The 13049-nt window shown below is 46.0% G+C and overlaps 1 protein-coding gene across 4 annotated transcripts in view; it reads left to right on the forward strand.

Moving 5' to 3' along the window:
- palld (palladin, cytoskeletal associated protein) overlaps window positions 1–13049 on the forward strand; it is a 262041-nt gene that overhangs the window by 214683 nt on the left and 34309 nt on the right. For all 4 annotated transcript variants that reach the window (XM_052019755.1, XM_052019756.1, XM_052019758.1 and 1 more), the window contains 3 exons: window positions 2160–2378; window positions 5696–5845; window positions 10384–10478. In XM_052019755.1, coding sequence (XP_051875715.1) covers window positions 2160–2378; window positions 5696–5845; window positions 10384–10478 — 464 coding nt within the window. The remainder of the gene's footprint in view (window positions 1–2159; window positions 2379–5695; window positions 5846–10383; window positions 10479–13049) is intronic.

Genomic DNA, 13049 nt, shown 5'->3' on the forward strand with positions numbered 1-13049 from the left:
CCATACTATAAGGTATAGGAGAATAATTAGGCCATTCAGCCTATCGAGTCTGCTCCACCATTCAATTAGGGCTGATTTTTTTTCAACCACATTCTCCTACCTTCTCCCTGTAACCCATAACCCCCTTACCAATCAAGAACCTGTCAATCCCTGCCTTAAATACATCCAGTGACTTGGCCTCCACAGCCCGGTGTGGCAGCGAATTCCACAGATTCACCGCCCTCTGGCTGAAGAAATTCCTCCTCATCTCAGTTCTAAAGAGACGTCCCTTTATTCTGAGGCTGTGCCCTCGGATCCGAGACTGTCCCACTGATGGAAACATCCTCTCCACATCCACAGAATCCCTTATCTTCATGGCCGCTGGTTCTGATGCTACTGTGATTGGAAACATCTCCATGTTGATTTTTCTATAACATAGAACATAGAACAGCACAGCAAAGAACAGGCCCTTCGGCCCACAATGTCTGTGCTGAATACAATGCCGAATTACATCTCTTCTGCCTGCACATGATCCTCATCCTGCATATTCAATTGTGTAGCTAAAAGCCTCTTAAAAAGCACTATTGTATCTGCTTCCACCAGCACCCCTGGCAACACATTCCAGGCACCCACCGCACTCTGTGTAAAAACACTTACCTCACATATCTCCCTTAAACTTTCCCCTTCTCACCCTAACTGCATTTTCTCTCATAATTAACATTTCGACCATGGGATAGAACAAGGCCATTCAGCTCAACCAGTCCTTACACACGCTCAGCAGACTCATTCCCTGGCCGTTACCCATAGCCCTCCAAATTATTTTTTCCTGGAGTTCCTGTCCAATTCTCCTTTGAAAGCCCTGATTGCCACGACAGGCAATGAATTTCTTCTCCAACTTCACCAAATCCTCTCCCAATAGTCTTCACTCCAAGGAGAACAACCCCAGCATCTCCAGTGTAACCTTGGAGATGAGATATCTCAGGCATGGCCCATTCCAGGAAATCTCTTCCATGCCCTCTCTATGATCTAGTAACGAAGCCTAGGAGGGACAGTTGCTAGTTATAGGAGGCATAGTTACAAGTTTTATTGTCTTTCTATTCTAAACACTCATTCCCTCCATTAATGCTGCATTGTGACTACACCGTTCACCATCTACAAAACACGCTACACTTACTCACCCAGGCTACCCCAACAGCACCTCCCACACCCACATCCTTTACCCACAGGTAAGACAAGGGAGGTAGATGCATGGGAGCACCACCTCCCACAGGTTCCACACACCCATCTGATCTGGAAGTGTATCACCGGTCCTTTCTCAGTGTAAGTACTGAAACCCCTGACTCATCAGTAGCATGGGAGCACCTTCACCAGAAAGACGACAATCATTTAAGATGGCTGCCCACCACCATCATCTCAAAGGCAACTAAGGATGGGCAATAAATGCCAACAGTGCTCAGAATCTGAAATAAGTATAAACTTATTGAAAACAAAAAGCTGGTTTATAGCTCCCGCTGTCATACCTCTTTTCGAAGTCCACCTAATCAACCCTCCATTGGCGCTCCCTGTCAACCCTTGTACTGCTCTCTAGGCATATGCAAGAACCATGAGGTCCCCATGTCTGCGTGGGTTTCCTCCGGGTGCTCCGGCTTCCTCCCACATTCCAAAAAGAAGTACGGGTTAGGAGTTGTGGGCATGCTATGTTGGGGCCGGAAGCGTGGTGACACTTGTGGGCTGCCCCCAGCACATTCTCAGTCATGCAAAAAAAACTGTGTGTTTCGACTTACATGTGACTAATAAATAAATATCTTATCTTCTTGAACCGATCTGCACAACTCTATTGCTACCTCAGCAATGGAACACCACAGCCCACCTCTTGAACTACCTTGGACTTGTCTCTGATTGTATCTTTTTTTTGCACTAAGTTTTTGCATAGTCTTTTATTCTCTCTCCCTCTTTACTGTCTTGTATAATACAGTATATGGATGACTATCTGTACCTATGTGCCTGCGATGCTGCTGCAAGCAAGTTTTTCATTGCACGTGTACCTCACTGTACTTGTACACATGACAATAAACTCAACTTGAGCTGGCTGGGTGCTAATCAGATCTCTTTCCATGGTCTCACCCTCCCTCTTATGGGGTTGCTGTTTTATTATTTTCCGCGCCCCCCCCCCACCTCAGGAATACAAAGTCTCCACCTTTGAACAGAGGCTGATCAGCGAGATCGAGTTTCGGCTGGAGCGCTCCAAGGTGGATGAGTCCGATGACGAGGTCCAGCACGACGAGCTGCCTCCCCAGTGCACAGCCCCGGCCTTCGAGAGGAAACTGAAGCACATCAAGCTGTTCGAGGGCACGCCCGTCACCTTCATGTGCAAAGTCAGCGGACAGCCCATGCCAAAGGTATGATGGAAAGGTTGGCCATGGCAAGAAGCCATCAGATAGAGGCCATCTGCTATGCCTGTCCTGGCTCTTTGGGCAGGCATGGTAGTGTAGTGGTTAGCGTAACGCTATTACAGCGCCAGCGACCCAGGTTCAATTCCAGCCACTGTCTGTAAGGAGTTTGTACGTTCTCTCCCTGTGTCTGCGTGGGTTTCCTCCAGGTGTTCCGGTTTCCGCCCACATTCCAAAGACATACAGGTTAGGAAGTTGCAGGCATGCTATGTTGGCGCTGGAAGCGTGGCGACACTTGCGGGCTGCCCCCAGAACACTCTGCGCAAAAGATGCATTTCACTGTGTGTTTCAATGTACATGTGACTAATAAAGGTATCTTATCTTTGAAAGTGCTATCCAATTCCTCCCAATCCACCATCTTAATTTCCAGAGATTCATAAGCTCCTTCCCATCAAGTATAAATAATTGGTCATTGGTTTATTATTGTCACATGTATGGAGCTACAATGAAAAGCTTTTGTTTGCGTGCCATCGAAACAGATCATTCCATACATAAGTACATCGAGTTAGTACAAGAAGGAAAAAAAACAGAATGCAGAATATAGTGTTACAGTTACAGAGAAAGTGCAGTGTAGGTAGACAAATAAGGTGCGGGGGCCATGACAAGGTAGATTGGCTTCAGTGAACAGTCAAGATACATCATGAAAACCAGCCTCCGCTCCATGGACTTCCTGTTGCCTTGGTAAAGCAGCCAACATAATCAAAGACCCCACCCACCCTGGACATTCTTTCTTCTCCCCCCTCCCATTAGGCAGAAGATACAAAAGCCTGAAAGCACGTACCACCAGGCTCAAGGACAGATTCTATCCCGCTGTTATAAGACTATTGAATAGACCTCTTGTACAATAAAATGGAGTCTTGGTCTCTCAATCTACCTCGTCGTGGCACTTGCACCTTATTGTCTGCCTGTACTGCACTTTCTCTGTAACTGTAACACTTTATTCTGCATTCTGTTATTGCTTTTCCCTTGTACTACCTCAATGTACTGATGTGATGAAATGATCTGTGTGGATGGCATGCAAAACAAAGTTTTTCACTGTACCTCAGTACATGTGACATGTGACAAGTCATAGAATTTAGATTGAAAAGAGGAGAATGATTACGATAACTGTAATAAATAGATCTGTTGAAGCTGTCTCGCAAAGAGTTGCCACACTCCGGCATCATCTTGACTTGAATTCCTAACACCACAGATGCTGGAAATCTGAAATAAAAACACGAAAAGCTGGAAACACTCAGCAGGTCAGGCAGCATTAGTGGAGGGAGAAATAGAGTTAAAGTTTTAGGTCGATGCCATTCACCCAAAACATTAGTTTGTTTCTCTCTCCACAGATGCTGCCTGACCTGCTGAGTATTTCCAGCACTTCCTGTTTTTTTTAAGTACAGTTAATTTCTGAAACTTAATATTGAATCTCCTTCCATCGCTCCTTAGTGCCTTCCACATCATTGTGCTCAGATAATAAACCCAACTGTTCTCCTCTTCCATTTTTGTCTTTTGCCAATTACCTTAAATCTGTATCTGCCTGGCAGAGGACTGAATGTTCACTGAAGCCAAGCTGAAGGAACTTTAGACAACCGCATTTTGTTGGATCTGGCATCTGTAGCCGACTGCAAATGATTCAGTGCTGATACAACTTCCACTTCTTAGCAGAATTCTGTTGATTCCCTTCTTTTAGTCATCCAGTATAATTTTCATTACAACCTAATACCCCTCCCACTACCAGGGACAGAAATCTAAATCTGACCACTTTTTCAGGGGAGATGCTAAACAAATGCCTATTATACACAAGAATATATGTCTTTAATGGTTATTGGGTGAAAACTACTGTAGAGTGCTGATTCATTCCATCACTATTTGCCCTGGAGTGTTGTACTTTAACAAAGATATACACTGTGCTGGCAGTGATGGTTAAACTGATCTTATCGCCAGACAGCTTGGTGTAGAGGAAGCCACTGAGGCTGCTGTAAGGGCTGGTATGGGGTGGACTGGTCAGAGACCACTGCTCAGTCTAAACGTGTGGGGCTCAGGGGTGTCATTGCTGCAGGAGCACCAACAGAGGCCTGAGCCTTCCCAGCACAGCAGCCAGAAGGGCAGGGGTTCCCACCAGCTTCCCAACAGAGGGCAGGGAGTTCTCACCAGATTCCCAGCACAGTAGTGGGGAGGGCAGGACTTCCCAGCAGGTTTCCAGCACAGCAGTGGGGAATGCAGGGTTCCCAGTGGGTACCCAGCAGAGGGCAGGAGTCCACACCAGTTTCCCCAGCAGAAAGCAGGGGTTACCTCCAGGTTCCCAGCACAGCAGTGGGGAGGACAAGGGTTACCAGCAGGTACCCAACAGAGCGTAGGGATTCCCACCAGGTTCCCAGCTGAGGGAATGAGATCCCCGCAGGTTCCCAGCTGGTAGGGCAGATTTTCTGAACTGCTTGTTATTTCCTATTAATACCAAAAATACTTTAATTTCACTTTTGTTTGCCTTTTTTGACAAGTCACACAGGAGTACCATAAACCTTCCAGTGAGCCCGGTGAGTTTAAAGGGAGCAAGCAGTACACAAGCACTCCGGACCTGGGCTCCGGACACAAACCCACCCTCATTCCTGACCCCTGGACCAAACCCAGCCCACACTCCTGCCCCCTCCCTCCCTTGGGCTATGGCCACGCACCCTGCTCACTTTCTGGACCCCGAGCTCACAATCCTGACTGCAGAAGAGAAAGAGGAAGAGCCAGTCTGGATGAAGGGTCTCGACCCAAACCGTCCACTGTCCATTTCCCTCCACAGATGTCGCCTGACCCGCTGAGTTCCTGCAGCAGCCCATTTAAAGCTTCACATTCTGGACTAACGAGTGAGTCACAAACAATCTGCTGGAGGAGCTCAGCAGCATCTGTAGGGGGAAAGGAACTGTCGATGTTTTGGATCAAAACTCTGCAGCAGGCTCTTATGTCTCTAATGAGTGAGCCAGGTGGTGAACCTTTATCAGAATTTTACTGTACACTGCTATAAAGACTCCTTTTAGCATTGACTCCATTAACACTCTCATTCCTGGAACTGCACTAAGTCAAGTCCCAGTGTACGATGCCCTATCTCAGTGTACCATGCCCTATCCCAGTGTACCATGCCCCATCCCTGCATATTATGCCCCTGTTGGATCCCTTCTGTGCACATCCCTGTTACCTACTGTTCAGCTGACTGCATTACAGGTATCTGAGGAAATGGCCTTGAGTTGGACTCTTCACCATTGCTGTCTCCTTTTCTTTGCTCCTGACCCCAACAGGTTTACTGGTTCAAAGACGGCAATCAAATTTCCAAGCGCAGTGAGCACTACCAGATTCGTCGCGAGCCCGACGGGACTTGTTCCCTCCACACCAAAGCTGCCACACTGGATGATGACGGAAATTACACCATCATGTTGGCCAACCCATTGGTAGGTGGGGTCCTTTCATGGGTTTGGACATAGTGGGGTTGGGTTAGGAGCAGTGGGCATAAGGACTCCCGTGGTAAAATGGGACACAAGTCCATTAATCCCTGAAAATGGCAGCACTGATGGATAAGACGGTGAAGAAGGCCTTCATTGGCTGTGGCATTGAATACAACAGCCGGGATGTCATATTATAAAATGTTGGTTAGGCCACGCTTTGAGTACAGGCAACCCCCGTGTTACAGCTGTTCAGGATACGGGAATTCACCCTTACAGAATTCACAAATCACTACCCAAAAATTTGAGGTACAGAATAAAATTTGCTCTTATGAATGGAATTTATATGGGGAAAAAGAAGTAAATAAGTCAACATGACGTGTATGATTTTTCAACTCACATTTCTTGACACACATGCAGATGATGAGGCTTTGCTTTACGGTAAATCACGATAAGGACCATTTTCTCAGAATGCAACCCACCCTGTAACACAGAGGTCACCTGTACTGTGTGCAGTTCTAGTAACCACACTATTGGAAGGATGTGATCACGCTGCAGAGGAGATTCACCAGGATGTTGCCTGGACCGGAGTATTTCAGATACAAGGGGAAATTGGATCGGCTGGGTCTGTTTTCCCTGGAGTGGAGGAGGCTGAGGGGTGACCTGACAGAGGTGCACAAAATTAGAAATTAGAACATAGAACACTACAGCACAGTACAGGCCCTTCGGCGCACAATGTTGTGCCGACATTTTATCCTGCTCTAATATCTACCTAACCCTTCCCTCCCACATAGCCCCCTATTTTTCTATTATTCATGTGTCTATCTAACAGTCTCTTAAGTGTCCCTAATGTATCTGCCTCCACAACCTCTGCAGGCAGTGCGTTCCACGCACCCACCACTCTCTGTGTAAAAAAAAACCTTACCCCTGACATCCCCCTTATACCTTCCTCCAATCACCTTAAAATTATGCCCCCTCGTGTTAGACATTTTCGCCCTGGGAAAAGGTCTCTGACTGTCCACTCAATCTGTGCCTCTTATCATCTTGTACACCTCTATCAAGTCACCTCTCATCCTCCTCCTCTCCAAAGAGAAAAGCCCTAGCTCGCTCAACCTATCCTCATAAGACAAAAATTATGAAGGTGATAGAGTAGATAGTAAGAACCTTTTATCCCATGGTGAAGGTGTCTAAGACAAGAGGGCAGAGGTTTAAGATGAGCAGTAGGAGGTTTAGAGGGGATCAGAGGGTGGTTGGAATCTGAAGCACACCGGAGGAGGTGGTGACATGCCAGAGACTCTCACAACATTTAAGAATCCTCTACACCGCACTTGAATCACTGAGGTATAAGAAGGCTATGGACCAAATGCAGGTAAATGATAGGACGTGTAGATGGGAGCAGCAAACACCTGCTGGAGGGACCCAGCGGGACGAGCAGCATCTGTTGGTGGGGGTGGGGGGGGGGGGCAAGAAATTGTCGACATTTCGGGTTGAAACCCTGCATCAGGATTGAGAGGGGAGATGGCCAGAAGGGGAGTGGCAAGAGAGGAGTGCAAGGTGATTGGTGGACTGAAGGGGGCTACAATGTAGATGGGTGCAAAGGCCTGTTTCTGTGTTATGCAAGTCTACAAAGTATGGAAAGCCAAGGACAATTATGGACTTATGTTTTTAATGGGATTTGTAAAGATCCGTTCAAAAATTCTACAAAACTCAGGGTATGTAATTCTTTTTAAATAGAAAATTCCCACAAAAGTGAAAGGGGAGCGGACAGGAAATCTGCTTGCTTCTAAGCCAGGGGAAAGGGTCTGTTTACATAGTTTTGGAGCTTGCGGTTGTGTTTTATAACCCACTGAGCTTCCTCATTCTACCACATGCAATGTAGAAGGAGTCAGCAACCAACAAAATAAAACATCAGATCAAAGGTAGATCAGTCAACTCCCTTCAGAGCCAGCAAAGTCGGATTACTGGGCACTTTGAGGCCATTCTCTCATGCTTCCTCCATTCTCCCATAGTGGGTGGGTAAAGTTATGCCAGACTGCTAATATTCATAGAACGTAGAACAGTACAGCACCAGACAGGCCATTCAACCCACAGCTGTGCCGATCTTGATGCCAATTCATACTAAATGTCCTCCTCCTGTGTATAATCCATATCCCTCCTTTCCCTTCATATTCAAGTGTCTATCTAAACCCCACCAAACTGCCTGCTTCCACTACTACCCCTGGTAACCCGTTCCAGGCACCGACCACTCTCTGCGTAAAAAATACTTGCCCCTCATGTCGCCTTTAAACTTACCCCCTCTAACCTTAAAAGCGTTTCCTCTGGTGTTTGACATTTCTACTCTGGGCAGCATTCTGGTGAACCTCTTCTGCACCCTCTACACAGTCTCCACATCCTTCCTGTAATGGGGTGACCAGAACCGTATGCAATACTCCAGTTGTGGTTTGACTAAGAGGGAGAACATGGCTAACACGAGGGGACATAATTCTAAGGTGATTGGAGGAAGTGAAAGGAGATGTCAGGGGTAAGTTTTTTACACAGAATGTGGTGAGTGCATGGAACACACTGCCTGCAGAGTTTGTGGGGGCAGATACATTAGGGACATTTAAGAGACTCTTAGATAGGCACATGAATGATAGAGAAATAGGGGCTATGTGGGAGGGAAGGGTTAGATAGATCTTAGAGCAGGATAAAATGTCGGCACAACATCGTGGGCCGAAGGGCCTGTACTGTGCTGTAATGTTCTATGTTCTATGCCTATGCTATTCATGTAGGTATCTTCTCCCTCACCCTCATTGCTCAACCGAAATCAAACCAGTTCCTATTCATAGAGTCATACAGCACGGAAACAGGCCATTCAACCCACCATGTCTATGCTGACCATTAACTACTCATTTATCCCATTTGTGCTTTGAATTAATGGAATGTTCATCACAGATGTCCCGGAAAGGGGATTAATGGTCCCCGTAAACCTTCTTCTACCCCTTTCCATCTCACCCAGGGAAGTTTTACTGAACCTTAACAACACTCTGCACAGAGAGGCACAACCAGAATGTTGCATCCAATTCTTGTCTTTAGGAGGTGAAGGGCCTAGAGAGTGTTCACTGGGATAAGGGATATCAGCTCCAAGCTTAGACTGGAGAGGGGCTGGGGTTGTTTCTCCCTGGAGGAGATGTGATGGCAGAGGATGAGAGCACGATGGGTTTCAGCAGGGTTGGCAGAGGGAAGGTATTCCTGTCTGTGAATGGTTCAAAGACCAGGGGGCACAGATTTAAAATTTTTGGGCAGAGAGTGATGGGAGGAAAGGTTTCTCCACTCAGAGGTTGGGGATGATCTGGAACTCAGTGTCTGCAGGGGAGGTGAAAACGGAGTCAATCAGAACCTTCAAAAGGGAATTGAAAGAAAGAGGATACATTGCAGGACTATGGGAAAAGGGCAGGGAATGGGACTGACTGAATTACTGTACAAGGAGCTAGCATAGAGTCAATGGGCTGATTGGTCTTTTGCTGTGGTGTGACAATCCTTCATCTCCAATCCTATGACATTCTGCGTTGAGACAACCTTGTTGGTGTGGGGTTTCCAAACAATAATGCTGAACTTGATACCATCGACACAACGTTGCACCAACCAGTGAATATGGAATATCATGGGCTTCAGAGTTAGTTTTATGAATAAAACTATATATTTAACATTAGCATGCAATGATGTAGTTTATTTTGGCACTGTAAAACATCCCAAGGCAATTCACAGGAGGTCCAAGGCACAGAAGCAGATATTAGGGCGTGTGGCCAAATTCTGGGTCACAGTGGTAGATTTTAAGGAGGTAGGAGGTAGGTTTAGGGAAGGGATTGTCAGAGCTCCAGAGTGAGACACTGACCACACTGCCATCTGTGGTGGGAGGAAGGGAATCGAGGCTGAGCAATGGGCCCAAGTAAGTGGAGCCTGAGGCACTGATGAAGTTGATGGTCAGGATCTTTATCCCGTGGTAGGAGATATCAAAAACAAGAGGGCACTGGTTTGAAGTGAGAGGAAGAGTTGTCAAGGGGATCCAAGGGGAAAATATTTTGCTGCCAGAGGAGGTGTGGGTTCAGATACAATCATTACATTTCAGAGATATTTAGACAGGTATTGGTATTGCTTTATTATTGTCACTCGTACCAAGGTCCAGTGAAAAACTTGTCTTGCATACCAATCATACAGGTCAATTCATTACACAGTGCAGTTACATTGAGTTAGTACAGAGTGCATTGAGGTAGTACAGGTAAAAACAATAATAGTACAGCGTAAAGTGTCACAGCTACAGAGAAAGTGCAGTGCAATAAGGTGCAATGTCACAACAAGGTAGATCGTGAGGTCAGAGTCCATCTCATCATACTTAAAGAGGCGAGACGTAGAAGGATAAGGACAGTGAGATTAGGGTAGATGGGCAAAAAGGTCAGCATGACATTGTGGGCCAAAGGGCCTGTTTCTGTGCTGTCTGACTCTATGACTGTGAGTGGTTTATGGGACCTCCGATGAGTAATCTATCTGTTTCTTTGATTTATTCACAGGGTAGGACAAGCTGTACGGGAAGGCTGATGGTCCAAACTGTGAGCCAGAGGGGACGCTCTCCCCGCTCTCCTGCCGGACAATCACCTGGGAGAAGGTAATGTCACTTCCTTAAATGGGAGAGTCTGGGTCTCTTAACCACTGCCTCGAAAATGCAAAGAAACAGCAGTGCTGGAAAAAAAACTCAGCAGGTCAGGCAGCATCTGTGGAAAGAGAAACAGTTGACATTTCAGGTCCACGATCCTTCAGAACTGAGAAAGAGATAAGTTAGTCCAGGGAGCAGAGAAAGTGGGGGGAGGGCGATGGGTGGTACAAAGGGAGTGTCTCTGATAGGGTGAAATAAGGCAGCAGTTAAGGAGCAGTTAAATCAGAATAAACTTCTTTGTCCATCAGAACAAGAAAGGGGGAAAGAATGGCAGGCAAAAGTGACCTGTTCTCTTTGTGTTTGTAAGGAGAGGGACCAGAAGGGATTTACCAAAATCATTCCAGGAATGAAGAACTTTATTTATGTGGAGGGACGGCAGAAGCTAGAAGTAGAAGAGTTTGCGAGGAACTTTGATAGAGGTGTTTAAAATCATGGAGGGTCTCGAGACGGTGGATAGAGAGAAACTGCTCACATTGGCAGATGGGTAAGGAACTAGGGGATACAGAATGAAGCAGATTGGACCAAAAAGAGATGTGCATTTTTTTAAATTATGGTTTGGGTCTGGAATGAACTTCCTGGGGTATTATTGGAGCCAGATTCAACGGTGGCATTCAAAAGGGAGTCTCTGAAAGGAAAGAATCTGTAGGGCCGTGGAAAGAGGAACCAAATGGATTGCTTTTGCGTACGAGCTAGTGTACACTCAATGGGCTGAGTGGCCTCCTTCCCTGCTGTAGCCATGCTATGATGATGTGATTCAAGGAGGAAATTGTTACCATCACCCATATTTGACTCTGATATGCTTTGACTCTCAACTGCACTCTGAAATGGCCTTGCAACCTCTCTAAATTCAGGAGGTGATCAGGGATGGACAATAAATGCCTGTCTTGTCAGCGAGATCCACATCCCAAGAAGTAATAAAAGTATATAAAGAAATTGCTGTGCAATTTTTGTTGTGCAAGGAGACATTGCGTGCTGGTGTGGATAAATCCTGTAAAGGAGAGGAGATCGTCTGCCTCTCCCAACCTTACAGGAAGCTCTTTAAATGCTCCCAATCCCTAACTCTTTTCCCATTACCCTGGTATTTTGATTTCCTTTTATTTCCAGCTTCCTTTTTGAGAATCAATATTTCATCAGTTTGCACCGCTGCATAGTTCCCTGAAAGTGGTGTCACAGGTAGACAGGGTGGTGAAGAAGGCGTTTGGCACACTGGCCTTCATCGGTCAGGGCACTGAGTACAGAAGCTGGGATGTTATGTTGCAGTTGTACAAGACATTGGAGAGGCCACACCTGGATTATTGTGTACAGTTTTGGTCACCGTTACAGGAAAGACATCATTGACATAGAAAGAGTGTAGAGAAAATTAATGAGGATGTTGCCAAGACTCGACGGCATGAGTTATCGGGAGGGGTTGGGCAGGCTGGGACTTTATTCCTTGGAAAGTAGGAAAATGAGGGGTGACCTCATAGAGGTGTGTAAAATCGTGAGGGGCACAGGTAGGGTGAATGAACACAGTCTATTTTCCAGGGAAATGGAATCAAAAATTAGAGATCCAAGGCTTAAGGTGAGAGGGGAAAGATTTAAAAGGGACCTGAAGGACAACTTCTTCACACAGAGGGTGATGGGTATGTAGAACGAGCTGCCAAAGAAAGCTGTAGAGGTGGGTACAATTAGAACATTTAAAAGACATTTAGACAGGTTCATGGATAGGAAATATGGGCCTAACGCAGGCAAATGGGACTAGCTTAGAAGGGCGTCCTGGTCAGCATGGATGAGTTGGGCTGAAGGGCCTGTTTCCATGCTGTGTGACTCTGTAACATTGTTCCAGGCAGTGGATTCAGGAGCATTTCCTCCTGTGGTTTTTAAAACTATCTGCCCTGTGGTTCTTTTGCCATTGAAAATAAATCTCTTTCCTCCAGTTACCAATCCTCATGCCAATTAATCCAACAAATGACTTTTTATTCATGAGCTCCAACTATTGAAACATTTAATCCTGTGCTGGCTAGAATGTAGAGGATTTATCACTATAATAACTATGTCCGGTCTTGCAGGAAACTGAAATGATATTCTTAACCTAATTCTGGATATGTACGGTATTTTGCTCCATTGAAATATGCCAAAGCACTCTGAGCAACAAAGTCCCTTTCAAAGCCAAGTGGCGCCAATCAGAATTGCTTTTAAAAAGAAAGGAAAAGTTCCCAGTATCCCAGATCGAATAACACAGTAGTGCCTTGCTTTTTATTGGAACACGTCTATTTTCATCCCTAACCGTGCTGCTAAAAGATTGCAGTAAAAATTCCCAGACAGGTTCAAGGCAGATCTCGATATTTAGTGTGCTGGTTCTCTGTTTAACAAGGGTTGCTTGTGTGAGTGACCTACCTTCACACTGCTTCAATAACAGTTGCGGTAAGAGGGGCAGACACAAGGGTCCAGTGTTCAAATAAGTAATCCTTTCAGAAAAGAGTGTCTGGGGCATTTGTCTTGGGATAGTTCACTTACTGCCCTTCTGTAATTAATGTCTGATCT

Source organism: Pristis pectinata, chromosome 7, assembly GCF_009764475.1.
Source record: "Pristis pectinata isolate sPriPec2 chromosome 7, sPriPec2.1.pri, whole genome shotgun sequence".
In the NCBI taxonomy this organism is placed as follows: Eukaryota; Metazoa; Chordata; class Chondrichthyes; order Rhinopristiformes; family Pristidae; genus Pristis; species Pristis pectinata.